The following is a 27316-nucleotide window of genomic DNA, read 5'->3' as shown; positions in this document are numbered from 1 at the left end:
GTTTTCCTCGCGCAGGCTCGAGCAGTCGCGAGCATGCTCGAGCATCCGCGAGCCGTAAAGAAAATGCTCGAGACCGCGCGAGGATTATTCCGGTCTGTCTGCGCTGGGCCTAATGAAGAATGGTAACCTAGAAAGTTTTCCTCGCGCAGGCTCGAGCAGTCGCGAGCATGCTCGAGCATCCGCGAGCCGTAAAGAAAATGCTCGAGACCGCGCGAGGATTATTCCGGTCTGTCTGCGCTGGGCCTAACGCTGATTCCTGTGCTGCATTATTTTTAAATGATTTGGTTTAATTATTGGCTACCACAGTATTTATTCTCATGTACGTTAATCTGAGTGTATGGTTAAAGACATATTTGAAGGTAACCAGTTGGAAAAATTAACTTTTCTTCATACTGAAAGAAAATCGACGTAATTATAATATTGTACAAAATATATTTTACCGCCACCTGACGCAAATGTTATGTACTTATTCGTGTACCAGTAAAGATCACGCCGTGACGTCAAATTTATCATGCGTAGTCAGACAGATGGCGTTGGCATGTTAGTTACTGTATCTGCTGCCGCTGTGGAGGGCGCCACCGTCCCACTAGACCTCTTTTGCGCAAGCCGGCCATACGTCAATACAAACAAGAAGTGTGGTGTCGAGAACGTCACGTATATGTATAGCTTAGGATGATAGCGCCGGCCAGTAGTGCTCCGCGCTGTTTGCGTACACTGCTTGTGTAATTCGAGGCCGATTGTGAATGCAATCCATACAACGGTTTTAATATTGCCGCGAGTTCACGATAGATTTATGTGATATCCCTACAATATATTCGTTTTTAATCAGTTCAGTGAGTTAATGTTACAAGTCCTTTTAATGAACTGTGCTTGTCTCCGTGAGTTAGATATAAAGTTTCAATTAGTGTATCATCTGCGTTGATGATAAAAATGTGCGGATTTTTATCAACGTTATGTTCTGAATCTCTAAAGCTGCAGAACAAGAAGTATTGTAATATAGGTGGGAAATAAAAGCGCATTTTAAGTGTGGATCTTCTGCCCGATGCGGCAGTCAACACTCTAAATGAATTTCATAAACTGCCGATTTTTCAAAATGCCTTCCTTTAACCAGGAAATAAATATGGATCTGAATTCTAATGAAAATGGTGCCTTGAAGACTGATGCCAAAGATGGCAAAATCGATGAGACACAGTACGTGTCTGCCGATCAAGTATCGAATAATGCACCTGTGGGGTTGAATGCAGACCAGAGGCTAGCTTTTGCTTTAAGGGATTTTTTAAGTCCATCGACTGCAACACTGAGTGATGGAGAACCGTCTCCTTCTGCCTTGAGTCAGACGTTGCCTTTTATAGACGAGCAGGTCGACGCTGACGACGCCACGCAGTCTGACGAGGAACCGCCTCACCGTGATACTGAAGACGTATTGAACAATGCAGCCTGCCGTCTCAGGCGGTGGCGAGCCGCTTCAAGAAAACTACGGCGGCCACGCATTATAAATAACTTGAGTACCAAAGATGATAAAGATGGCAACGTCAGTAAAGCGTGTAACAGTGGTCACACAGACCTCGCTGATCGGCTCCGGAGCCTGGCGGCGGCAGGCAGCATGTCGGCCTCCGCGGGCGAGCTATTGTCGCTGGCGCCGCCGCCCCCGGCCGCAACTGCGCCGCCGTCTCCCGGCTGTCTGCTCTCACCCTCGCTCGCAGATCAAAGCTCCGCTGAATATTTCGTAAGTCTGCAGAATTCATTATAATGTCAAAATGTATGATGTTTACAAGCAACCGAAAAATATACTACCTCTAAGCTTCTTATCAAAATATGTACCAATATGTACATACGTATGTCGCGAATACTGATTATTTACATAACGCCTTAGTACCTACGTACATAAGTTAACACAAGCAAGTGAAGCAAGTGTTTACGTAGGTTCTGAAGACGCTCGTTGGACGTACATAACTCGACGAAAACAAAGCATTACATTTATTTATTTAATACTTTCTTCAGAAAACATTTATTTCAAATATTGGTACTCATTGGAAGTTATCAACAGAACAAATCGATCTGAACGGTAGTCGTTAGCAGCTAAACTTAGGTATAAGAACGTTTACAATTGGCTATTCGTGGAGAGAAATGTTAGTCGTAAATAGTTGATTTAATACGCCCTTAATTACTGTGGCAGGAGGTTACCTCATTACCTAACCATACCATTCAAAACAGATGTAGCTGTAACATAAAATTGGAGTTTAAAAATTCGGTGGCTTCCTCCATCTGCGCGCCAAGCACTTGGGATGAAACATTGATGTAATCTGTAGTTTTTATTAATATTGTCAAATTAAAAACATATTGGATAGTGGTAACAACTTGATACAGTTGTATTCACAAGGTGGTTCAGTTACGCGGTTTTTCTAAACCACATTGCGAAGGTTGATTATAATGTTACATACAGCGCCAAGTTGTGCTAGTATTGTGACCTATATAACCCAAATAAACTAAAATATAAAATATCTATACCTTAATTAGTCAAAGAGAGTCTTTTATCTAGCAGTAAACTGTTCAAAGTATATATCTACATAAATAAATAAATAAAATTTGATGTATCAGCAGTTACTATGGCTATTACAAATTCGTGATAGTTAGTATTACGAACTGTCACTTTTCTTGAAAAAAGTCGACAGACTTATTCCAGTAAAAAAGTTGAAATAAACTTACTAATTTTGAGCATTTTGTGAAGTGCTGTGATATTTGGGTGGATGGCACTTCACCCACACAGGTGATCAAGGGCTCAACATTTATGCAGCTTAAAAGAGAAAAAAGAGTTATCGGACATTCGGATAATATATGATTTATCCAAGATTTCGGTACTAAAAAACATGTGGACACAAAGAAGAAAAAAAAATGGTGAGGGCTAGGTAATCTTCAACCAGGACTGTTCCACCTGGTGGACTCCACTACGTATTATCTTCTCCTAGAGACCCTAGTAGCTGAAAAGTCATAAGCATAATTTGTAAAAATAAATGTATTTTTTAAATATTGGGATAGATAATATATGTTTATCAAATGTATTGTGTTACATCTGGGTTGTCAAACCCACCATATGTTTTGTTTAGTGTATTGAAATCCGTATCGTTGAATGTCGTTTTATGAGGCCTACACGTGTTCAACATATAGGTAAACAAATATAAACAGATTTCGGAGCCTATATGAAATTCTAATGAATTTTTTGTAGGCTTGTCACGTTCATGTTTGTATTACGAAATCAATGGGAGACCAATACAATACGGTATACATACTTGCCAGTAAACGAAGTAAAACATTTTTTGGGTTCGTATATAACATTTTATGAACCCAACAAGTTTCTTTATTATCACGCAATTTTTATGGATGTTATGTAGCTTTAACTATTCGTAGTATCTTATTAGGATCTTTTTTGGCTTTGTTTATCATTTATAATCGTAAAGAATTAATATGAAATACCTACCTAGTTGCAGTTATAAATACGCGGATTATAGGGAATGATTTCTAAACAAATGTTATGATGATTTGTCTTAACGTAACATGTCCTCAAATACTTTTCGCTACAAAGCACTGTGCTTAAAATAGCTGTTCTTTATGACATCACCTATGTACCCAATATGCAACAAATATTTACGTTTTTTAACCAAATGCGTTAGTTACCAATTTAATAAATCATTGAACAAATGCTCTTGATCACACCTGTTAAAACCTAGTTGTCTTCCGTATATCGTATAGTGCAGAAGAAAGAGAAAACAGAGGTTATTAGACTTTTAAGTATGCATCTTTTAACTCAATCAACACAGCCACGCTTAAAACCGCTTGTCATCAAAAGGTCCCAATAAAACCAGTTTCTGAATTCATCTGTTCGTCCTTGATGGCCGGTTATATTTACGTATTTTAATTAATCGTATTTCCGATACTCAAATAAACAATATTCATAATAGTATTATGATAACATATTTGTTTGACACAATGTATGTGCGAAGAAAGTCAAAAATCTGCCAATGAGCCGAGAGTGAAATAAACATAAGATTCACAACACATGTGGTCGTATTATATTAAAACTAGATTAGTTGGTAACAATAGTCTTTATTAAATATGACTCGTCATAAGCGCCGTGGGCTAAACATGGCAAGGAACACTTATTTAGGTTATGGTTAAGTACAGTGACATCAATTCCATGTTATAAATCAGACACATCGTATTGTCTGTTTAAAATATAAGATTTGTGAGTTACTGTTGTTCGCTCTTATTGTATTAATACAATTGGAAAGCTACATGCCGACGTTGGTGGATGGTCAGCAACTGTAAGCGTGGATGATTGATCGATTGACGTAAACACTTTTTAACAATAACAGTACGAGTATCTATCGTTGGATCGCAACTAGACTTTTTTTGTAACTATGTTCCAAGTTTTTATAATCAGACATTAATATACTTCTTGAAATTTAAAGATAGCTTTGGAAACCACATGAATCACGGCTTACTCATCCGTACTCTCTCAAGTTTGTTGCGGAACCTGAGGAGAGATCGGAACTGAAATGATGTCAACATTGCGTACATCAACCGGACATCAAGCGGACACGCTGGCTATACGTCACAGTCACATCTCGGTAATTTGTGACGATAACGAGACAAGTGTTAAATCCGTGGATAGCTTGCAAGAGGTTAAATCCATGACCCAAGATATCTGTGAAATATCTGAGCTATAAATAAATCAGAGAACCCTACCGTATTTATAAACTCAGTCCTTAAGACGGGTGACAGATTCACGTGCACGTTTATTTTTATACAAATTGTATGTGCGTAACGACGTCCAACCCTCGTGTAGTAGGAACTTTTAGTATAAAAACGGAACACAAGTGTACGTATAGAGTTAGTCCACGCGGTCACATCATGACCCTCACGCGGCGCCGTCCGTCGCCCGCACTTGTGGCGTGTTATATCGATTGGTTCAACTCCACGATTGACTTTAATCTTGACCAGTCAATTCACGTCAACAGATCTTAAACAAAGGCTGTTTTTATTCAGGATCCGATACATTATTTTTATCACGCTTATGAACGAATAAAGTAGGTAATGGCTTTTTAAATACGTGTAACAAAATACGTTTCAGTTATTGATAGAAATGAGTTCCTAATTTAAAAATCTTGATGTAAAAAATTACGAATACGGGGTCTTTTGCAAAGGTCGCTGTCGACTATAAATTGAATAGCGGTAACGAACCAAACCAGGTTAGTCTGGAAGCCGACCCCACTATAATTGGGAAAAGGCAAGGAAGAACAAGAGGTAATCGAATTGAGCCTGAAACCTTCGCGATCTCTAATGGCATATCTACCTAATGTATCAGATACACATCCGCATTTCCATATGAATATAATGCTAAAGTAACTTTGTCTGTTACTGAAGCATGAAACAACCCTATGACATATTATGTAATAACTTCTTACCTCATGTTTTGCTGCATTTATTATAATTCCATTGCTGACAAACATAAGATTAAAGAAAACTAAAATGTTATGGAAATTTTAAGGAAATATCATCCAATTTCAAAGGAGACAGCAATTAATGATCTAGAGGGAAAATATGTTCTTTTTTGACCTACTATTATTAAAAAATATTTTTACCAGCGGAAACCGTCAAATTATAACGGGTTTCTCTTAAACAAAGTCGTGGGTTCGAGCATAGTAAAAACAAAGTTTTATTTAAATACTTTCGGTACGCAAAACTTGTATATGGGATTAAAACGATAATAAAATGAATACAGAACTAAAAACCTGAATGCGGTTTAAATATGCAGTTTTTTGGGGTCGTAAGCAAATTAATCAATGTCAAAAAAATATACCTGGCAAAAAACACGAGTATTCCGGAATGTACGTATGTTTGTTTATGTATATGTCGAATACGAGTACAACATTCCACATGACCCGATGAGCAAATCAATGGAGAGGTCAATGGACTTGTAAAATTGAAATGAATACAATATTTTCGTGAACTTAAACAAACTAAAGCATTTTTTTATGAATCACAACCTAATTAATTTCTATTCTACGCACATGCATTTAAATAATAGTCAAAAGCCCAGCGTTCAAGCTATATTTTTTTAAAGCCTTCATTGTTACTATTATATCTACATATAAGCTGATGGAATTGTTTTCATATTGTTATACACATTGATCAATGTTCTTTTCTACACCTACTTTTAACAGTGGTTGATCAAATTTTGTTGATTTTAAATAGCATGGTAGGTCAAAAATATACAGCAATTATAGTATTCTATAGAGAACAACATACCATGTAAATAAAGTTTCATAAAGTATAGCTTTATACAGCTCTGAACCTTACATCACCAATCAATCAGAACGTTATTTTTGGACGACTCATTAAAAGCTAATTTGACCTGAGTACATAAATTAGTCAACTACATTATGTACACATAATGATTCATGTATAGTGTATCCGTTTTCCTGTGCTACTGCAAATCCCGTGAACGTCAGTTGGCTGTAACCATTTTCAACGAAGTTGTGCGCCACGCCACTCAACACTATGACAACAGTTTTACGACATCGAACTGTTGTTGTCGCTTGTGGTTATGATTCAACCGACGTCACATCGCTAACAAAACACTGCCACAAAACATAGATAGCGCATATTTTACACGGTTTTTCAGCGTCAGTGCCAGAATCTGTTTCTACACAAATAGATATAATCTTGAATTTATTAGCCTTGAACTCTACAACCTTCGTGCCTGAAGGTCGCACGTATGTCTGGATTGTCACACATTTTTCGTTTCTGTTTAAAAATGTCGTGTGTATATTATATTAAAAATAAATTATACAAGCTTTTCATTCCATGTTTATTACCTATATCTAATACAAATCATAAATTTTATCTTAATCTAATAAAACATCAAATAAGGTACACGTTTTTGACGTTCCCAAATTTTAATAATCACCTGTGACCTTCTTCGGAAAAGTGATTACGAATTCAACGAATTGTTTGTCTTTGTGTTTCACACTTTGAAATACTACTAGCAACTCAATGTTATACAGATTTGTGAAATCGTGCTGTCAATGTAAAGGAGATTAGTATTTACTAAAGTGTTAGATGAGTTTGAAAAACATGGTAGAATAGGTGCGGAAGCGTCGATACAGTGTATTTTCTATTCGGGTCGATCTCCTCAAACGAAGGAGCGCGCGGCGGCGGCGGTGCCTCGGAAAGCGCGCCCTCATGACCCAAATTTTCGCAATGACGTCATTGAACACCGACCACTATGTGGGTCGTGTCATGCGCCACAACACCACCAGCCGACCCACTCTGCCTTTGGATATTGCACTAGTCTGATAAGATACCATCCATCCAACATACACTTTTACGTTAAAATTTTGTTCGTGACTTCAAATTTTCATAGAGACTGAACGAATTCTAGGGTACTCGAAGTCGGTAATCGGATTTGTAATTAAATAACAAAACGTCTAGAAAAAAATTGTTTTGACATATCGTTTGGAGTACGTTTTCTTTTATTGAAGAAATGTCTCGACTCAAAATTCTGTAAAAATTACATGTTAGCTCGGTCCCAATAATTGGTATTAGAATAATATTTTGATTTCGCACAAGTAATGGCTTTGTACGCATTTGTTTAATTTCAAGAGTACTGTGTGGGACCATTCATTAAAATCGCACAATTTTCCGAATTCCCGTCGTAATATTTTTGTGGTAAATATCTGCAAGATGCTGAGTGGTTTTTAAGAGCATTCAAATTAAAAAGCAAACATAATCGTATGAACAATCTTACATGTATAAACACAGAACTTGTTTTGGGCCGTACGTTCGAAATAGTAAGCTAAAATTGTTTTGCGTAAACATTTCTGCACCAACACCATGCGATCCACCTACAGATTTGTAGTCGTATATAAACTACTATTAAATATCTACATTATAAATGTATTGAGTTGTTCAGTCTGATGTACATTATTATTTTGGCGCTTGGTTTATTTTTAACGCTGAAAATGTATTTTCTATAATATGGTATAGATCCGTCAGATATTATTTTGCCAGTACCCGGAACTTGATCGTAGCGCCACGGTTTTCCCGATGTTTTCAACGATCGGAGTTATATTTCGGTCAAAAACACAAGTATGATATATAGGTAACGTTTAATCATTTAAACCATATGAATATAAACAGACATATGCTCTGATATTTATAATATACGGTGAAACGTATTTGCTACATATTTACTATGAAGGCTCCACAATGAAATATACTGAGCAGCACAATTTTGTATTTAAATTGTTTCTCGCTGTTAATAACACGTAAGCGTACCCTATTTTTATTTAAACTCTTGATGAAGTAAATTCTAATAATACCAAAAGGAGCTTTAAAGAAAAAAAAAGGAATGTGACATTTTACCTACATCGAATGACATAATTGTATGTGTTAAGGTAGTGCCTAATTTTTAGAGGTCATTAGCTTTAAGCGTTGCAAATTTAGGGAAAAATGCCTTATCTTACCATTCATACTATAAAAAAAAAACAAACAAAAATATGCACGTTCATCCAATAGAAGCGAGATCAGCGAACCACTAATAAAATAAATAAATCGAGTATGCATACACCCGGTTTTTAGCCAGTCGTAAAAATATCTATTCCGTATCTGCTATTTGAATAATCGTCACTACAATGACGTGTTCGGTCGTTGTTACGAGAAGAATTCCGATGTTTAGGTATTATGACATAAATAATACCAACATGACCTTAGTATCTGGAAAATACTGGTTGTTCTTAGAATATTGGTTAAGATGAATCGATAGATGTCATTTGATTGGGCCGGATGTTTAGAAATCACTTGGAAATGGTACAGTCCCTTTTCCATCTTAAGTTAAGGCCTGTAAGAAGCATAATATTGACCTGTTTATAGTTCCGAGTACGACCTAGATAAGGTCGTACTCTCTTTTGTAAAAGTATCGTAATAATTATGTTTTTTTTACATATCATTTTAAAAAATCGTACCTTGTAAGTATTGTGCATTTTAAGTATTTTTATACAAAATTTTATGAGAAAATCTGAATATCAGGCACTAGAGACAAACTTTTTTTTAAAACGTAATTTATATGTCTGTTTAATGGTGATCTTTTTGAATACTTATATCAAATTACTTCTGCAAGTTATGAGTCCAAACATCGTGAAGCAGAATATTATGGAAGTTTTAAATTTTGAAACCGGTACCGATGTTTTTACTAGCCGTTCAATATTTTATTAGGCTTTACGTTGCACTGTAAAGGGTAAAATAATGAATATTAGTGGACTTTGGACAAAGTAAACATACCTTTCCCCGATTATGGAAGGATAATGTTTGATATTGTTACGAATTCTATAATTATAATTATATTGTTTCACTGTATACCTCAACAGTATTAATAGAGCACATGATACATAACTTCGAAATCTAAAAACAACATATAGCTGAGATATTTTAACATACTAAGTGTTATAAAGAACACAAAATAAAATTACCAGCTAAGTAAGTAGGTAGAGTTAACTCAGTCTAGTTGATTGAGAATATAAAGCCTCATTTTTATTAGAATGTAGCAGCTAATAATTGATTTTAATAACAGAGGCTGGAACAGTTACAATAATTGTAAATATAATGAAGTTACCATTCATGTTCATCGCTATAGACCCTATGTACCATTTTGCGTTAAACACTTTATTATTTTTCTCTGGTTTCTGCCTACCCCTACGGTAAGAAGGTGTGATTTTATGTATTCATGTTTACTTTTTAATTTATATTTCCGTAGCTAATATACTTCGAAATCTGTGTGAGAGAATAATCCCGCGTTTTGTTAAAGGGCAGGTTGACAGAACTATATCAGTGTATAGGTAGGGAAGATGTTTGCTTACAGAAATATCCAATTTTAGCCCAGATTGACTTCGATCGCACGCTCCACTCTACAAACATTTGATTTTATCGAATCATATTAGTCATTTTTCCAAATCAATAGTAGATGACTTAAGACTTCTTTACTTTAACTTTGAAACAAGTTTCCTATTAGATAATAGAATACGTAATGCCTTCCGATATTCGGCCGCGACCGTTACTTAATATATTTTAATAGTGAAAGCATAAAGATGTCAAACAAGCATCTATGTGTTTTCATAAGTAAACATTTATCTTTGAAAAATATTCTTATCTGCAACTCAAATTTAAGTACAAGGTCGAGTCTGACGTTATAGTTGATATACATATTATTGTATATATTTATTATTATAACATTATAAAATCATGTATTTTATAATGTACGTAATATTATACGAGGTATATTGCAGCTCTACCTTGTATAATACGTACAAACGAACGTTAACTTGTTAATAAAAAATAATTAAATTGTACATAAACGGGAACCTCATATTTGGGCACATATAATAGAGTTGTTTATAACTGCACTGATAATGTAAATTGATATTGTAATGACAACGTAATTTTTGTAAATACATCATTGAACTCATGACGTTGGTATTTTACACGAGTACTTAATGTTTTTTGACTGATATTTTTCGTTGAACGTCACGGAGATCTAGTCACATGCCAAGTTTTTGTTACATGTCTTCATCGTTTACGTGTACATCACTTTTTAGTCATTCTAACCTGTATTTTACGGCACCTAAGAGTGGTAAACAAAAAATCGGGTTTTAGGAAATAAATCATTTAACTTACGACCCACAAAACATGTTTAATCTCTCATAGCACTGTATGGGTACTAGCTACGTGTATCGTTGTAACGAACGGGGCCGTGATGTCTGATACTCTTGGCATTTCAACAATGTTTTTATTTACGTCACTAAGTAATTGCAAGCAATGCAAACTACCTTAAACCTACCAATGACATAAGACGCAAAATGTTAAAGTATGATAATAACCTAGCTTAACGTGTAAAGAACGTTCCGCTGACCTTTCATGGTTTATTTTGCAAATAATTCTTAACGATTCGCATGTTTTCTCCAACGTGAATGAAGCAGTTTTTTGTTTCGCCGTAATTTAACTAAATATGTTAAATTCTAGAAACTAATAAGAAAAGCTATGTGGAAATTCCAATGAAAACGTGTTTAAGTTGACGTTGTTATTAACATTTGGTTTGTTTTTCAGGGTTCAAGCCCGGAGTGTTGTGCAGACAGTGTGGGGCTAGAAATTTCCAGCAATGTGGGTACACCGGCGCCACCCCCGGGGCCTCGGTACAAGCTGGCAACAGAGGGCTCTCTGCGGGTTTGCTGCTTCCAACACACCAGAACCGTGGTTGATAAGATACTAGCTGCTAAATTCCTCAGAAGATGGGAAACCCACGTGTTATGTCTAGAAGATCAACATATAATATCTAAAACTGTGAGTATTTTAACAAACGTACTTTGAGTTACGTAAATTTTCTTTGTGTTCATCACCGTTTCGTTTGGGACACAAATTCCAAATCAGCGCACAGTTACGCAATGTACACGTCATTCTGATGTCAAACATGTGTCCCTGGAATAATACGCCGTGTTCAATGTGTTCATGTGTTTCGATAATTTATTATAATCTATTTTCATATTGACTGGGTTCTTAGGTTTTTGCTCAACGATCTATATATTGTTTCATTTACCTATTCATTTGACTGTTTTGAGCGTATTTATTAGAAATCCCACAAAATTACACTTAATGGATAATAGCTTAAAACCACATCGAAATATGGTGGTAATTTGTAGAACCTGACTTGCGTTTTACTTCAGTGAGATGGGTCGTAGTAGTAGGTCCTCAATCAACTTTGCATAAATTGTTTCACGTTTCAGAAGTTGAGGAGCAGGTAAATGTAAATTCATATTTAATGTCCTAAACAATTACCAGAATTAGTTTGACGTGGCCGCTGTGTCACTCACTATGATACCGTAACGAGGTTTAATGACTAAAGTACGCCTCAAATATTTACGTAATTGAGTACAATTTTTATGAGTGTATCGTTCGTCCATTACATATAATTGCTTTCACGCTCTTGTGGCTCTCATCACTTAGGCCTATTTGTGCTGTCAATATCTTTGCCTTTCTCGGCGTTGCAAGCAAAGGTTATTTTTCAATGTACAGTTTATAACAATTGAATATAGTGTTTAAATAGCTTGTAATCTTCTTTGCATCTGTGCAAACAAAAATATACGTCAACGATTACTCACCCATCGTGTATATGCGTAATAATTGAGAAATTTTATTGATTTACTTTGGTGACATTCCATATGACATCAACATTCAATGTTCATACAGCCTACGTCGGTACTTTTTGAAAAACAACCATATATTTGTATTGTACTGTAAGTATTTTAGTTTCGTTTGATAGAAAGACAACTTACAAACTGTATCTATACATTTTGGGATATAACCCCATCTTCATTCATCCTTGATCATCTATCAGACTGGGTTGTCCAACTCTACTTTCATTCCTTCTAATGATTTTAGACATTAGAGCATGCTTTTAAACAAAACACTACTCTTGCAATTTGCTAACTAGATACATTATCCAAATTAGAACCTTACATTTGTTATTGTAGCTTGTATGTGTGTCCGGATTAAAATTGTTCGGTCAATTTATTCGCAATGCCGTATAAAATTTAATTATAAAAAATACAATACCGTGTAAACAAATTTCACCGCTCATCGATCACGGGTACACGTGCATATGCGAATGATATTGAGCAGAGGCGAGCTCTCAATATATGGATAATACTTACTGCAAGCTGTAAGTTACGCCTATACATTTATTCTGAACATCTTGTCTTCAAAGTACACCCGATGCGGGTGAAACGAAACACGTCATAAGTTGAATAAATATTTTCCAAATAAGCGTTGCACTTGTTGTTCAGTGCAATGTGTATAAACAACGTTTTATTATTGTTTACTCTACATATCACTGTTTTCAGAATCATCTAAAACAAATATTTATTATTGTACTCGGAAGTAACTTGATTCAAAACGGGAATGAAGTATCTTCGAAGTGTTTACTTAGTACGTGATGTCCGGCACATGTGTACAAGGAACTAAAAATAAACTCAATAATACAAGTGGTTTATGTTTAAAATGCGACATAATATTTTAGTAGAATTGATAAGGACGTGACGTGAGCGCAGAACGGATCTTCTCTTAATAATTGGAGTGGGTAAAGGTCGTAGTCCACACTAGATATCTACGGATCAGTAGAGTTCAAATAGACTATTATTTGGTAAATTCCAAATCACTTTGCACTCATTTAGACACACTCCCTGCTTTTCTCAATAGCTAACAATATTTTTACTTGACGAAGTTAAAGAAGCTCACGTGTTCTCTATACTTGAAATGTGTACTGACGTATAGTGTGTACCTATAAAAATGTTCAAAAAATATTATATCATTATGATATAGGTAAGCACAATATCCGTAAATTAACGAATTGAATTTTACCTAACTTGTTCTAATAAAGAGAAAAATACTCAAAATATGTCGTGTTCGTTCATTATGCATCAGTGAAGATAATAGTATCATTTTCCTACGATTATACTCTTAAGAAATCTAGCGTTCAGCTTCAAATTAAAAATCGTATACAGTTTTTAATTCCCTCATGACATAGGTACCTACATATATGAAACTTCGCCTATGTTTCAGGAAATATTAAATCACATAACATCCAATTATTGCAGTCTCGATAAACATATATTGACGTCAATAACACAATTGGTAAACCTAATTTATTGTCGTTATATTTATTAATAGGTTCTTTAAATCCTGACATTATCCCACTAATGTGCGTAAGCAACGAGGAAATACAGCTGATGTGCGGTATTATTAGAATTATTTAAAAATCATAATCACAATGTACATTATAATTGATTGTTAGGTGCCTCTCTGTTTTGAAATAAACCATGCCTGAATAAAACATATTGTTCGTGTACTACCTACTGCAAATAACATCATCCAAGCATTTTCCTCATAAAATTTAACGGGTAAATTATATTAAACATTTGATACCTTCAATCTGAGAACAAATGAAACGGTTAATAAGGCGCGTTCATGAATGACTTACTGTTATGAATGTATATGTCAATTAATTAGTTTTATCGTATTGAAAATGGGATTTACTGTGCACGTGTTTATGTCGTTAATAATGGACTTTTCTCCGACGTTGTTCCACGGGCAAATAAGACGAGATACCATTGATTGCCAGTTGTGCTCATCGGTCGGTAAACGATCTGTGGGTTAAGCAATCGTTGGCGCGGACATTCCATAGATGGGTGACCGCATAGTGGTATTTGAGCTGGGCGTCTCCGTGCTTCGGAGGGCACGTAAAAAGTCGGTCCCGGCTGTTATCTACTAAGGTAACAGTCGTTAAGCCATGTCAAAGGCCTTCGGGCGGCTTGAACAACTTTGACACTAGGTTGACCACTAACCATACGATAAGAAGAAGAAGATTGATTACCTCTGTCTGATAACATTCGCGTATCTAGTGAATTGATCGGCGTTAATGTGTTGACGAGAGCTATATCTATTTATCACACGTACTGCACTGTAGGTACTAGTCCATACTTTCAATGTTCATGTTGCATTGTTCTCCAACAAATAATGTTCTACTTTAAAGGACAACATTGTCTTCGTTACTATTTGCGGTCAATCTATCTATGTATAAATGAATGCTTATATTTTTTCGTAATTTATGTGAAGTAATGATACATGATTTCTACATAATGATTTCAATACCTGTCATATTAAATTAAAGCATAATGAGCATTGAATATTTAAAAACTTTACAGAAAGTGCGGACAATCCGCCAAGCGAATAATATACGGAGACATTGTATTCTTGGAAAACTAATCGTAACGTAGATAAAGCAGGTGTTGCCTGTAAAGGTAATGCAATATTATTATTGGTACTCATTAGCAATAATGAAAACAATCACTATTAATGAAAATAATCAATATTATGACGTTTGGTGTTTAAATTAGACGATTGCAGCTTCGTCCCGAACCCTTCAACGAGGTCAATCGAAGATAAGAGAGCGTTCGTGCGTCACCACTTTTATATTAAACGTCCGGCTACCGATATGTGAATGTTCAGTACATTATGTAACGCGCAACACTGCACTCCAGCGTCTACGCCGTCTACAGCTGAACCATTATAATATTCATCATTTACAAAGATCTTCATAATAGTGTATAGCGCCGAAACTCGCTCGGGAGAAAGAAAACATAAATGTTTACATTTACCTACATAAACGGTTATTGCTGTTCAAAACAGTTCTCCTTTGACGTCATTTGCGCGCAGAATATACTTTACATTTGGTATCCAAATTCAATGTTAATCTCTGACTTTTCACATAGCCCAAAATTCAAGCCTTTAGCCATCCGAGTATAGATAATGCCCTAAAGCAATGACGACACTAAATATGGTAAATTCTCAATGACCGTACGGGTTTCGCAAAATGTGAATTTTGTGATCGATCAATTTCCCCAGAGATAATTATATGAGGTCACGAATAAATAAATAATCGAAACCCAGAATCGGGGTAATTTCAACAAAACAGTTGTGTTATTACATACCTAAAATCATAAGCTCCTGCATATATAATTAGTGTATGGTATAGGTAGTACACAAGCATACCAGACATCTGCATTCAGGCAGTTTGTCTGCAGTGAAGGCAACGCCAGACGCGTGAGCTCTACGCTAATGTCAGGGGTCGCTCGTACTTAGACTAAACATTCTACTGTGGATATTGAGCAGTACTTCACTTTGGTTATTTAAACAAAATATGTAATAGGTAATCTATGCAAATTACTGGTCAATTCAACATTTCAGTATAAATCAGGATTGGAAGGGAGGCTCACTCAGTTTTTCGCGTTAATAATAATTTAATAACGGTAAAATAATACTGCAATAATAAAAAAAATATATTAATATCTACAGGTATGCAAATTATAATTTTCCTCGACAGCAATCCCTGCTAGACACTTAGAGACAACTAAAAATAGTGTAGGTACCTACTCATAATACATAAATAGTATGTAAAAGGCTCGGCTCACATAATTATGACCGCATTATCCTTCAATAGTAGACACATAGGCAGTGTAGGCACAGATAGCATTGTTACATTGTTACTCTCGACCAATTAAGATTTATAATAGAGCACAGTCTGCTACACATGATATCACGGCCTCAAAGTGTGAAACGTAAAAGCTATTTACCTCACAATGTGGACGACAAAGTAGACATGTACTCGATACTTTAACAATGTCAGGTCATTAGGGAACCAACGAATATCTATAGAACACGGGAATTCCATATTGTTAAACTACAACGCAATAAATTGAAAGCCATTTGCCCACGGCCTACGTGTGCGGTAAAACGTACGATGAACGAACGCTAAAACAAACGTCAATCTTTCAGTTATCCACTTACAAATTTATTTTTACGAAGTATAACAGACGCAAGAATCGTCTCGCGACCCCTCATATTCTCTGATTATCATTAATACATATGTCTTAGAATAGCTACTGAACGTTCGCGCGTCATTCGACAATCAAACAATTCGTTGTTTCTCATCTCTTATCGTTCATAAAATGAAACAGAGTGACATAATGTGTCTTCAATACAAATAACAATAATGTTTTAAGTTTGACTACACTGAAAATGTTCCAAATGATAATTTATTAAGGTTGCTAGAGAAAACTACATATAAAGTAGTGTTGAGTGTGAGTTGAATTTAGTAGATTATCGGATTCATGTTAATTCACAAGTTCACAACCGTTATAATAGTCAACATATATGTCATTAATATGCTCTGACGTCAATGAAATAATTAGAATACCTAATATTTTTTGTTACCAGTTTTATATTAAACGCACATACGCATAATATGCGTGATACCTAAATGTAAAAAACAGTTCACAATATTTTATTTATTTAAATAATAAAACTGTGACGTCAAAGAACACGTATTACTTCAATTAGCTGAAGTCGTAAGAATTTTACTTACCTATGTATATTTTTATAAAGGCCGGAATAATTGAATTATTTACCGCTTTTGTTATTAATTAAGACGGATTTTTTAAAATTAAAACAGTATAAATTATTTTGATCACAATTAAGTACATTTATTTAATTATTACGAATTAGCATAAAATGCAGATTTTTCTGCCTAACTTTAGCAAATTGATTTCTATCAAATTAAAAGTAATTAAGTTACACTTACTTATACACAATCAATGTATCGTCAACCACGTGATTCTTTAAACGTACAATGTCGATAACTCTCTGTTCATTGCTAACTTTAGTTAATTGTCATCCACTTGAGATACGCGAGTTGAGAAGCATTGAGTCAAACAAATATTCTTGCAAACATATCGATCATTCTGGTTGTCCGAGGGAAAAACGGTAACAACTAAAAAAATACTTCTCTGGAGACTGGGGTTTGGTTTTGGATGGTGGTCGAGATGGTAGAGATGGTAGGTCAGAGGCAGTCTGTTAAGAAGCGATGTGCGCGTGTGAGGGAGTGAGGTGGTCGCGGTGGCGAGTGTGGCGGGCTGTGGCGGTCTGTGGCGGCGTGTGGCGGGTGGCCCCGCGACTGCGGCTCGCGCAGGGGCAATGCTCCGCCACGTCATACATCAACGTACACTGGCCCGCCTACGACCATTCTTCACACAAAGCGATGGCTGCGCCTTTCTATATAGTTGACCTAATTTCTTGTATCGAATCTACAATAGATACGAAAATAGGTTGCGTTCTATTTAAAGAACGTTTTAAAACAATCTATCAAGCCTCATGCTGAATATTTATAGACATGTGGTAGGCGCATGATTTACTGTCACACAACATTATATTTTAAGAGCAAAATCTTTATTATACACAATTAATTATAATGATAAAGCTCTATCATAACAAATATGTACGCTGTAAACATACTGTTCATCTGTTTAACTTTAAAATGAAAGGAATCTGCGATATTCCCCCGCGAAGGTATTTTTTTCTCTCCACCACTCCACTCCACTCCATCATTGTTCAAATAAAACATCTTATTGTTCAAATTAAAGATCTGTAACATATCATTTACTATACTTACAAATAATCATATTTCAATAAAACCTTATAAAAACTAAAATCTTAATTTACAGTATTTAATGTTATCCACAACAATAAATCGAATGCGATTTAATTAATTCTAGTCTTTGTGTTATAAATAATCTCATCGATGCTGCATTTACACAATTGCACACTTTTAAGTTCAATTTGGATATTTTACACCACTACTATCTTAGTCTATATAATAATGTAGAGCTAGGCTAACAATCCTAATCAATGATTCATAAAAGTTAAGCTGAATTATAAAACTAATAATATGTGCAGGTAAAATTGAATGACACACAAAACTAAAATTATCATTGCGCGTAGATAGACACAATAATACCACCATATCTTATCGTGGGTATGACGTATTTGAGGAAAATGGCTTCGAGAGGTTCAGCCCTCGTTCTTTATAGAGAATGTTTAGATGTTATGACGTAGGCTACAGATCTTTTTCGCTTCCGTCCTACTGACTGAGATTTATGTAAGAAAAATATTTTAGAAAAGTGTTGAAATGAAACATTATTAAATTCTTTTATATTGTTTCAGCCTTCTGGACTGTTAGAGAGCCCGCTGTCGTATAGCTGCATGCAAGAAGTGTACTGCATATCTCGTTGGGATCCTGCCAGAAAATACTGCCTCAGAATAGTAATGCCTCACGGATCGCTGCTCTTGCAGGTTCATAAATATTTGCCATATTCATACATGTAGTAAAGCGCGTGATTATAATATACAAACGCATATAACGCTACTATTATAATAATGCTGCTATTAAATATAAGCCTATTAACTTTGATTTTATTTGTTGTAGGCTAACGACGCGTACACAAGGGACCAGTGGTATCATTCAATTGTGTGGAGGGTGAGTACTTAGTTATTTCCTTCCCGTTGCGGTTGCGTTAATTGTTTACTTGCATGTGTTTTAATAATTGCGTTCATTTTTCAGAGAAACATCATAAGGTATAGGAATTTCCTCACAAAGACTGTAAGAAGAGAAGTCGTTCTCAAAGAATTGAAGGTAAGAATATACTTTTTGTGGTTGCATAAACTTAAAACAAGTTATCTAATTTTGGATGTGCTAAAGAATTATTGTTGTTTTCAGAATATGGTTGATTTCGTAATGACCACGCCTTTACAAGACGAAAGTGTGACTCGCGCGCCTCTGCAAATACTCACAGACTTGCTCTCAGAGGTAATCTACCGTTTACTTTATACATATATCAGCTTCTTATATACAAACGTACATTAAAAATGCCTATATTATGTATTCGAAAAGTCATTTAAAGGTGGCAGTTGTCAAAAACGTTGAAATTTAGCTACAAGTTTTTTAGTAAACAATATCTATACAACTCTACACTTAGATCATAATTATATGAATGTTCTCTGTGAATGCGGTTCGTGATCTTCTCATATACATAACCATAATCGATTCGCTCGATGTCCACAATACTATGTAAGAGACTCAAATGTCAATATATGTAGATATTAGGCAAGTCTACAAAAATGTAATAGGAAAAACTTAAACAGGTATGAACTCGGTATTAACTGGGCTTACGAATTCTTCTATAAGCGACGGAAATGCAATGTTATTCTAGTTATTAGATTTCTTATCATGCACTCTACACGTGCTCAAATATTTACGTTCATATTATCGATACCCTCATACATTTGATACGCGTAAAGCATTTTGATAACTAGTACCTATTTACTTATTTCCGTTTCATATTGAGAAACGTCACGGCTGATTATATTGTACCTGCAATGCGATTGAACAAACCCCCCGCTTTTATGGGTTTTATATTATGTTATTTAGATGGTAGTAAATAAATATAAAACCCTTATTCGTGTTAAGAACAAAAAAACATAAACAAGAAGTATAGGCGAATGTGGTTAAGTGACACAAATAAACAAAGACATGCATTTTATTAACAAACATACTACGACTAATTCAGCAGTGTTAAGAGTCGCGCACATAAATATGGGTATCGAATGCGTCACAAAAAGCCCTGCATTGCAAATTCCCGGACATTAAACAGCAAATATCTGCATTTGAAAATCAACGCAGCCCGTAATAGTCCACTAATAAACATAGGAATCTCAAGCGTTATTAGGATCGAGATCGAATGGGCTGCATGCAGTGTCTAAATATATAGCATGTACATATAGTGCAGTCTAGTTGCGGGCTCCATTTACACTAGGTACGACGTCACGTAATGCAACCATACTGATAAATAGTTTTGTTATAGAAAAAGGAGAATGCTGACTGGGAGGAATGGGCAGAAAACGCGACAAGTGTAGCTGCACCGTTGTTAGCGGAACGTTGCGCGTCGGGTGAGCTGTGTGCTCTGCTGGCGAGGCTGTGCCGGCGGCGACCGCGAGCTGCCCCGCTACCTGCGCTTGCACCGCCCGTACGCCGAGTGCTCACACGCAATGTAGATTTCGCCAGAGCACCAAATGCGAGGAGACTAGTCAGAGATTATATCAGGTAATTTTACCGAGATCCTCGACCAATAACACCCGGGTTCATATGCAATGTCACACTCATTCGGCGTGTAATTTAACCGTAAATTTTTCAAAATTAATAACATTCCATAAATAACGTTTATTCGATGTTCCTCCATATAATTACGAGAAGATATGGCTACTTAACATAAAGTATAGTCAAAGAAGGACGTCAGGATAACAGACATGAAAGTGAAAGGATGGGAAATGTACGTACGTAACAACTCTCCAAGTTGTACCTGCTTGACCTTATAACAATGTACTTATTTAATTTCGCTGGGTGGGACCTTTGTTTATTACGTCGTCGAATATATAAACAGTATATAACACTTTAGCATTAATGACAATATTAGTAAATTGCAATTGTGGTTGCTATTATTAGTCACGAAATGATATAATTTGTTTTTAGTTATTGTATCTACTTGTAGCTACGGTGCCTACACACTAGACTGTAAACAAATCCTCCATTGTTTGAATAATTATTTAGGTACGTGTTGATATGCTTATAAACCGCATCACGTTGTCTCTGACACAGCAGGAGACCTTGCCGAGAACAACTGCATTTATAACGCTTATTTTGATGTTAGTGACCTATAAGACATCATATTAGCCCGCTGACCTCATTTGATTTCAATTCATATTTATTAATTGCTTTAATAGTCTTAATGGCCATGGAGAGGCTCGCAACTGAGTAGCTAGCAGTAGTATTTACATATACATACATCTCTGGGTGAATTTTTACATGGCAGCTCAATAATCTAAAGTTATCTACCTACTCATTAATTAGAATTTATGTATTTACTATGTTCTACTAAGGTCAGTATATCTCTGTACATTATAAAAATGTAACAAAATATACTGAATATTTTGGTATACCTTTTTATATAAGCAGTACTTTGATTTTCATGATTATTTTTGATTGGGGTCAGCGTAATAAAAGGATGTGAGTGATCTAACGTAATGGTGAATCAAACTGAGTCTATTTGCAATAACGTTAATTAATAACGGCAGACTCACGAGTTAATAGCTTCATATCAAGGCCTATACAATAATCTGGAGAACTTTTAAAAGAGGGTAAAGTTCTTGCTGGTGTCGTTCCTTTTTCCGTGATAACTCATTTTAAGTGCTTACTTATCTTCCCATTTGACGTCATTGTAATTAATGTCTGTTCAGTGTTTATGTTACTTATTATTGTTGATGACGTACATTTTTGACCACATTCGTGGAACATACTGTTTGCGGTTTTCTGCCTCCCTCGGCCTACAAAGCACTCTACCTAGCTACCTACCTACCACGTCGGTTTATTACTAAGACTGCCAATATCGCTGTAAAACGCATGGCCTCTTTATTTCTTAGAATTCTTAATTTTAAATGTATACTTTTATCTTTTTCCCGGAGCTTACCACAATCCCTATGTTCGTATGAAAATTCGATTCCTTGGTATTATATTTGACACTTGCATACGAGCAGAAAATTCATATTCATTGTTATGTGCTTTGTTCTCAGTGCTTTGAGCGCTCATAACTCGGGGAGTGCGCTGGTCCGTCGTTTTGTGGAGGTGACCCACGGAAGCCGAGCGTCATGCCCATATCCACGCGCTGCACCGAACCTCGCCGCTGTAGCTCTGGCTGCCTTAGACGATCACTACCGCGACACGCCATCACCTCATGTCTGCGACGACGCTGAAGAAGAAGTCCTCTGTTTTGCCGACATATTAGAACACATGTAAGTTATAAAAAATCTGGGGGCACGGAAGTGCCCCCGCAAGTCGAGCAAAAAAAAAGCGGCACGGCCGTAACATCCTTTTCTCGAAGCAATTCGGGCTATTTTTGACACCCTATAATTTCGTAGTGGATAAAACAAGAAGCCTGGATTTTCAGCAACTAATCAGTCATTGTATAAACACGGTATATTTAAAATTTCAGTTAATCTGAACCAGTAGTTTAAGAATGACAACTTGTTAAAATTTTGAATTTTGTCACTCACTGATTCACTGACTCACTGACTCACCGATCATCAAAAGTCTAAGGTACTTCTAGCAGACTTAGAAGCTTAAAATTTAGAATACAAATAGGGTTTAGTGTCTTAATCATGGGAAAAATTCAATATTTTCTAATTTCGGTCAAGTTTTCTAAATACACTAACTGCAACAATAACTTTGTAATCCCATATAAATGTATAAGATTACAAGGTTACATTTGCAGTTAATGAATTAAATTATTATTTCTGTAGAAAATAAAATAAATAGGTGTAAATATGTATCTACTATATGAGACATAACGGGAGGGGGTATAGGGTGGGTAAGGGTGTTTAGCCCATGAAACTGAACAACATTCCCATAGGAAAATATGTTGAATTATGAAAAAAATACGGCTTTCCATACAAATTGGACTTATGTTTGCTCTATTCGCTCTACAAAAAGAAGTGAGATGCCATCAAAAACATTCTGTAAAAACCTCAAGTCTCGCCGTAAAAAGTTGTGAGATCTATATAATACCAAGTCGATTAATCTATTTAGTCTCTACTTAAAGGACCTTCTGTCTTAAGTTATTACGTATGTTATTATCATGCCAATTAAAAAAAAATACCTTTAAAACAAATAGATCGACTTGGTCATCGCAAGAAAACACAAATTCGCCATTAACATTTCAGGAGCATTAACTTCTCGTCGTGCTGTGTAGTGTGATACATACTAATAATCAAATCATGCGATGGCCAGGTCGGTCTATATCTTTTAGAGGTATTTTTTTTAAATTGGCATGATAATAACATACGTAATAACTTAAGACAGAAGGTCCTTTAAGTAGAGACTAAATAGATTAATCGACTTGGTATTATATAGATCTCACAACTTTTTACGGCGAGACTTGAGGTTTTTACAGAATGTTTTTGATGGCATAATATATTCTGGAATACAAAGTCACTTCGTCATAATTACAGAAAATCCCCAGATGGAATAATTTATCAGTAATGAAGTATTTTAAACTTAATTAAAATTGTACTTTACGTTTGCCTGCTAGATAATGCAATTATAATAAACGTCTGACGGTTTTTTACCTTTAATATTACTAACCGGAAACTATATGAATATACTTCTGTCAATGTACTTGTACTCTAAACTGGTATAACCTGTACACGGACCCCAGGATTTTACCATAAGGGGATATTAGTTTCCTCCTTACGTGTTTCCCTAGCCATTTCGTGTGTACAGGAGAACCGCGGACATACCTACATATGTAGAATATAGGTACCTACCTACACTAAAGCAAAGCTGATATGCTATACAGCTGCCATACTTTAAAAATTATTAAAAGCTTTCTATTTTAGTATTCACTCTCATCTATTAAAGAAGTTGCCACAATAGGACATACATTTAGAATGTTATCATTATCGGCCTTATTTTTCTGCAGGTGTGAATATGAGGACTGGGTCGTAGTAGTAGGCGCTGTATTGCAACCAGTTCCTCTCTGCTCTGCTGCCATGAATTGCCCACGTGTTGCTAAGAGGTTGGGCAATGTTCTTCGAGCTCTGGCACACGATTCCAGATGCGCGGCGCATTCGTGCGTGGCTCCAGCGCGAGCAGCGAGAGTATGTCCACCGTCTTGGCTCAGATCTGCAGCACCTTCTGACCCCATGTTAGCGATACCACATCAAGAACTTTGCCAGATATGGGGTGATATGGTAAGTTCACAATGTAAACATTTTTGTTATTGAGAGGTTACGCATGTGGGGAATAACCAGAGTAAATTTTTGATATCTCTCGAGAATTCGCAAACAAACTGTTTTTTCCCGGCTTGTTTTTATTAATAGTGTTTATTATCTTTTCAGCTCGGGAGTCTTTTAAATTGCTGCTGTAACAGGAAAAGCTTTCTACAGAGTATGAGTAAACAGCTTCCTGATTTTGTGCTAGTCGCTCTTACTGAACATGTAAGTATACAAGCAAAGAGTACCTACCTAATGATAGTTTCTTAATAAAAATATTATTATTTAATGTACAGTTTTTTTGTAATTCTATTTTTGTTTTACAGCCCGCCGCTTTAGAAGCTCTATGTTTAATGTTGGAATGGGAGGTTACGAGTGGAGAGCAAACACAACTGGAGATAATTGCTGCATTACAGGGAACTGAACTCGGACAGAAATACTACAAAGATTTATGTGAAAGACAACAAAATCTCCAAAGATTGGTGAGTTTACAATTACTAGTACCTACTACTTGAAGATCTTTATCATTACGATAGCTACGAGTACTGAGGTAGCCTTGGGTACCTACCTATCGCCTCCTATTATCTTTGTCATGTAAGCTTTTTATAAAAATACCTGCGAACCTACATATTACTTAACAAAATAATGATGTAGAGAGTCAGTCAATCATTGTCTTTTCCGTCTGATCTGGGAAACAATAGGCTACCTTCAAATGTGCAAGTAATAATAAACTGTTGCCTTCCAGCAAGCAGAAGGAGGACCCAGGCGGCTGGCCTTACCTGTTCGCGCGACAGACGCGGACGTAGCCGCACTGTTAGAAGCCGGTGCTCTCGGCAACCTCGAGTGTCTCTCGCTTGCGTTCACCAGCGTCACCAGTGCCTGTGCACATCATCTCATCAAGGTAACTATACTATTGCTACATTATCATAAGTAGAGTAGGTAACTGCTTTGTAATATATTATGTACCAATCTCGCTTTCTACTGGGTTTTTGGGTACATTCGTCTCCAAATCTAGGCTAAACAAAGACACCAACTTTCACTTTGATCTAAGTGAGGTACATCAATATAATGACTGTTGGGTAGACGTTTCATATTGTGTTGATTACTTAGTTTCTCTTTGTAAATTATGATGATAAATAATACCTACTAAACATTGGAAAAGTTTTCGTAGAGTATAAGTACCGGCAATTTATTTTAAATGTGTGCTTTCGTCAACAGTTGCCATCTCTTCGCTACCTTAACTTGTGGGCGACAAAGTTCGGTGACAGCGGTGTGCAGTTAATAGCTGAGCATTTACCGCGACTTCAGGTCCTCAATCTCTGTGAAACGCCCGTTTCCGATAAAGGAATAGAAGCTCTATCAGGTAATAAAATTGTTATAGACTTTATACTATTAAAAGTATTAGTAAATGATATTAAATTATGTAAATTGGTATGTTTGAAAAAGTATCTCAACGTTTCTATTAATTTTCAGGTCTGTCCAACTTGCGTCGGTTAAATTTGAACAGCACCAAGTTATCAGCGGAGGCGTTCGAGGTACTCCGCCAGCGTTTGCCGCAACTGCAGGAGTACGACATCCGGTACACGGAGGCGTGGTGACAGCGAGCGCCGGCTCAGGCTCACTGCTCCTCCACCATTTGAACCTACGATCTCAATGCGCTTTACCCCAGTATTAATAACTTCACATAAGTTATGCATTCAGATAAAACCACACAATAGTGTTAAGATTGCTTTCCGTCACTATTTTCCACATTGTCCTAGATAAGGTAAAATACTGATATTATGTAAGTAAGTAGTCAACGTTGCATTTCACTTTTACTGACTGAACGAATGTTCATCATATAAATGTTATTTGTACCCACTGTTCTGTTCTAGTAGTTCACTTCAACATAGGTGTAAAATATGTGTTATTCGAATTATATTATTAAGTTACTGTTTTAAGGTTAACGATGTTATACTTTTAGTGTCCTATTTTCAAAGTCGCGGTCCAATTTTCTTTTCAGTTTGAAACTGCTGGTAATTGTGTAAATATAAGTTCCCAAGTAAATTATACAATTAGTTTATACACTAGCCTAATGTATTTAAAAGTAATTTCTGCCATGTTATCGCTATAGGGCTAGCGACAGTCTCTGCGTATTATTTAAGATTATTTATTTTATTATAATTAAACACATAAAACTGCATTTTAGCTGCACTATACAATTGTACAGAAAATATAGATGTAATTAGATGTATAACGCTTTAAAATTTAGTACGGTAGTATAAGATAGGAGTCTTTGGGCTGTGAGAAAGTGAACCATCTTGTAAACAAATGTGTATTTGTGTCATGTTGGAATGTAATATGTAATATTCAGTGTTTTTATATATAAACTTACATTATCTGTTCATAGCATAATCCCTTTATCCACCTTAAACTTGAAAGTAGTCAATGTAAATGTATGATTAATAAAAATAGTACCTAATGATAAAAGGTGCAATAATGAATTATATTTACTTCTGGTCTATTCAACATATTTTATATTAGACTACCTGTCGTAATAGTAGTTTACCTGTCGTAATGTATGTTTAGACTTGGCGTAAATATGTCTGATCGTTGGTAAACTTCAGTGAAGAATAGAATTGCAATATAATATTATTATAATAACCAACCTATTTCGTAACTATTTAAAAATTATATGTACCTATAATATATTATCAGTCCTTTACTCATAGATCGGAAACGGAAGCAGATAAGTAATTTAACAAGTAAATGATTTGAAAATAGCGCCATAATACGTGCATGTTTGAATTAGATACTTATTATATTTCACTGTTCACTATGGTATTTTTTCTCTGACAATATACCAAACCGCAAGTTCTTGCACAAGTTATACCTACCTAGTGTAAAGTAATATGAACTGAATACTGTTACTTATTGAAATTATGTCATAAAGAGATACAAGACTTATCCACCGTGCGAAGGCAGAAGTGTGAGTTTTTAATAAAATAATTAAATTAAAATA

At 35.7% G+C, this 27316-nt stretch overlaps 1 protein-coding gene across 1 annotated transcript; it reads left to right on the top strand.

Annotated features, from left to right (window-relative positions):
* Window positions 1-610: 610 nt before the first annotated feature.
* On the top strand, window positions 611-27308 carry LOC142974535 (C-Maf-inducing protein-like). The gene is made up of 14 exons (XM_076116939.1): window positions 611-1726; window positions 11158-11391; window positions 18661-18789; window positions 18923-18973; window positions 19058-19129; window positions 19214-19303; window positions 20358-20596; window positions 22120-22338; window positions 24024-24294; window positions 24442-24540; window positions 24642-24797; window positions 25061-25216; window positions 25534-25678; window positions 25789-27308. Exons 1-14 carry the CDS (start codon window positions 1064-1066, stop codon window positions 25911-25913), a joined length of 2649 nt encoding a protein of 882 aa, XP_075973054.1. The 5' UTR covers window positions 611-1063; the 3' UTR covers window positions 25914-27308.
* The last annotated feature ends 8 nt before the right edge of the window (window positions 27309-27316 follow it).

This window comes from Anticarsia gemmatalis, chromosome 1, assembly GCF_050436995.1.
Source record: "Anticarsia gemmatalis isolate Benzon Research Colony breed Stoneville strain chromosome 1, ilAntGemm2 primary, whole genome shotgun sequence".
Classification (NCBI taxonomy): Eukaryota; Metazoa; Arthropoda; class Insecta; order Lepidoptera; family Erebidae; genus Anticarsia; species Anticarsia gemmatalis.
This window is presented reverse-complemented; position numbering and strand designations above follow the sequence as displayed.

What these genes read in the sequence shown, in the direction of transcription:
- LOC142974535 (XM_076116939.1), top strand. Translation starts at nt 1,064, where the DNA reads ATGAATTTCATAAACTGCCGATTTTTCAAAATGCCTTCCTTTAACCAG. An exon ending in TCACAGACTTGCTCTCAGAG is followed by an intron (nt 19,304 to 20,357) that starts GTAATCTACCGT and finishes GTTTTGTTATAG; the next exon opens with AAAAAGGAGAATGCTGACTG. An exon ending in GCCGACATATTAGAACACAT is followed by an intron (nt 22,339 to 24,023) that starts GTAAGTTATAAA and finishes ATTTTTCTGCAG; the next exon opens with GTGTGAATATGAGGACTGGG.